General features: G+C 34.5%; 1 protein-coding gene across 3 annotated transcripts in view; it reads left to right on the top strand.

Annotated features, from left to right (window-relative positions):
- LOC117120160 (lysosomal-trafficking regulator-like) overlaps nt 1–1,873 on the top strand; it is a 56,334-nt gene extending 54,461 nt beyond the window's left edge. For all 3 annotated transcript variants that reach the window (XM_033265183.1, XM_033265182.1, XM_033265181.1), the window contains 2 exons: nt 100–168; nt 570–1,873. In XM_033265183.1, coding sequence (XP_033121074.1) covers nt 100–168; nt 570–708 — 208 coding nt within the window. In that variant the 3' untranslated portion in view covers nt 709–1,873. The remainder of the gene's footprint in view (nt 1–99; nt 169–569) is intronic.
- Nucleotides 1,874–3,376: the final 1,503 nt, after the last annotated feature.

Genomic DNA, 3,376 nt, shown 5'->3' with positions numbered 1-3,376 from the left:
TGTGTATATATATAAATTAAAAATGAATTTCGACCCTATGCTTATTCATTATGGTTCACATACACTAGTCTATATTTTAGTTTTGGTTTTTGCTTACAGACTTTGGAGTACATGGGATTTCAGTTTTGTCAGAAGCATCTCATCAGCATCTAGTAATCCAGTAATAAGGTATATTAAAAGTTTTACATCACATTGCAACTCCAAAGGCACTGATTGTGTCTATTGTAGCAATTTTTGTCTACATTGCTGTTGTACTATTGTTACTAATTTCTTTTAACTTTAGAAATCAAAACATCTTCATTTCTATGCTCTGATTGGAGAAGTTTCCTTAAGTGTGCTATCATTAGATTTCCCGTCGATTTTTACAATCCTGTAATTTCTAAACTAAAATAATTCTTCTACCATTTTATAGCTTTCATTTTACTATTTAACCTTGTATTAATAACTAAAAGTCAGTTTTTGCGACGAGTGACTGGTTTGGCTCGTCTTTGCCACATATGATTTTTCAAAATGTCAGTAAGCAATATTCAAATTCATTTTTTAACTACGTAATACCTGTCTTCTCACAGCTTATGTTATACGGTGGACAGTCGCTATTTGTTCTCATGTGACTCTCAAGGGCAAGTCTCTGTATGGGGACGTGCGGATGAAACCAAGAACAAAGTTCCAAAATTTGAAGCTTTTATGGGGCCAATTACGAAGATCTAACGGCAGTGTGGAACACAGGGAGTGACATATCTATATTGGGGGAGGGGGGTGTGTAGGTGCATGCCCCTTTATTTAAAAACACCTCACATCACTTTATTATTTTTCTAGTATCTTCGAGTCCCCTAACTTCATCAACAAAATGATTTTAAATATTATGATGATGTGTGATGGTGGTCAGTGGTGGCTACAGACATTTGCAGAGGGACTAACAAGCCCGATAGAGGGAGTCCTAATGAAGAGGCCAGTTAGAGCCTCGATCAAGGTGCTCAAATAAAATCCCTGTTTGGATTCATTTGAGAGATTTTTATGGTTTATGGTACAATAAAATTTTGTATTTAGATCACAATATTATGAATTGGCAATCAAATAACTTTGTTAGGACCAGCAAATTGATCTTTTTTAACCCGACGACCTTGTTGTGGCGTCGAACAACTGTTCTTGTCTGACGGGAGAAGTTGCAGCTTGTGCTGTCCGTCCCTGGCGGTTATTGTTTTGATGATATTAAAAGAGAAAGTGATCAGGGTTGCAAAGATAATGCTGTTTAACAAAGCTGTGACTAATTATGTCTTCACAACTTTATGACTTATAATTTGCTGTTGACAATGACTTAAGGTGTTTAGAAGTACAATGGTGCTACATTTGTCAAAGATCAGTGTTGGCCTAAATCAGGGGTGGGCATAGGTATGAGTTGGATGTGGGGAGGTGATATTTTTATTTAAACTGAAGGCCGCACCAAAACTGTAACATTTCCCTAACCGCAAACAGTTTTGAATAGGATTTTCACACGCTGCAACAAAATTCCGACCTTTAATGTCACTAAAATTTGGTTATAATAGGTTTGTCATAGTGATGTACAGTATAGTATTCAATTCATCCTCTCAATCTGCTTAAAATTATGATGTCTTGGTGTGAAAGAGAATGTAAATAATCCAGTGGGGTTTTTTTTTTTATCAGTGTGCGTGTGTATAAATATGTATCATATGAATACCAGAAAGGAACGAATAATGGTATTTAACCATTAAATTTATTATATATGGAGTTTTTTTTCTGTTAAGCTTTGTAAATAAAAAGCATAAAAACTAACAGAAAATAGTTTATGTTTATTGAATTTGTAATTATGTAATGTTTTCTAAACAGTAACAATACATGTATAAAATAAGGTGAATAATCAAAAGTTGTTTAAGTCATTTTTGTCTTGTTTTCTTTTATATATATATATTCTTGTTCAATTTTTGGTTAAAACGAATGCACTATGTTGACTTGGACATGTGGAAAAGATTGCCAGTAGTGAATCTGGACTCTTGTCCAACATGTCATTCAATATCATCAATTCAGACGTTGCACAAACGTGTCAGGGTGTGAATTCGATCAGTGAAGGATTTGTATAATGCAGCATGATTGCTGATGTGTCTGTCAGTTAAACCAGTTTTCCGCTAAGCAAATTCATTCGTGTTTTGACAATGTACGCATGTGTTATAAGTTTCAGGCGAGTTTGCAAGCATCTTAACCACTGAGCTAAACAACTCCATTTTGATGTACTGCATACAAGATAGGAGACTATAAGTAATGATCAAAGGATTCACTATAATTATATATTTGTTTATAATATTTATATGTAGGCCTATCCATACTCTCTGAACCCCACACTCTTCTACAAACGTCAGTTGGTGACTTGCGCATACATCTTAGGTATTATCCACAATGTCCCGCATAATGTATTCTTTTTATATTACATTCAAAATTTAACACTTAATTCTATGATGATCCAGTTTTTGCGTAATGTTGCCAACAGACATGCAGACAGCAGTGAATATATAACCTCTTTTGCATGCACGATATTCTTCATACAGTTTTAAATCGGATTTTAGATCGGATTTTAGAAGTTTTTCAACCTTGTAATTAAAAATTGTAAACTGAATCATTAATATAAAAAATAGGCTCTTATGAGCCTTCAAAATTTAGTATAATTTAGATAATAATGATTAAAAAAGCGTAAAAACCACACGAATACAGTGGCTTGACTCACCTTGGACTTTCTTTAGTGTACTGTCTCAATAACCCAGGCTGAATTTCAGATTTTTTTTAAATGCACAGAATATCATGCCTGCTTTAGCGGTGCTCACCTCACCTCACCTATCGTGCCATGAGGCACATAAGGCCATAATATAATATTCAAGCATTTATATAGCGCTCTTTACCGGAGTCTCACGAACTATGGAAAAAGACGAGTTTTAAGAAGAAATTTGAACTCAGAAAGAGTCAGAGCATAACGGATGGCGGTAGGAAGTTGGTTCCAGAGAAGATTAGCACCCCAACCTAAAATAAAATAGCACCCCAACCTAAAATAAAATAGCGATAGACAGTTTTTGTGCAGAAAAACAAATACTTAATTAAAAACAATTAACTCATTTGCATTTTCACCTGCCTTAGCATTCATACACTCACACAATCCTTGTATTCTCTCACTCCTGAAGATTGCATTAGCATGAAACAGTCTGTAGAGTGATTATAACAAGTTCTACATTATCAATATTTACGCTCTGCATTATCACGTGTATCGAGCACTGTACGTTGCTAGTATTGCCAACTACATTTATTCATATAGGCCTATATGAATATATGTATATATAAGCAATTTGCGCTCCGAAGCAAGAAGCGAATAAAGAAA

The sequence above is a fragment of the Anneissia japonica genome, unplaced genomic scaffold (assembly GCF_011630105.1).
Source record: "Anneissia japonica isolate Jap-2015-1 unplaced genomic scaffold, ASM1163010v1 scaffold401_len1656234_cov178, whole genome shotgun sequence".
Lineage (NCBI taxonomy): Eukaryota > Metazoa > Echinodermata > Crinoidea > Comatulida > Comatulidae > Anneissia > Anneissia japonica.
This window is presented reverse-complemented; position numbering and strand designations above follow the sequence as displayed.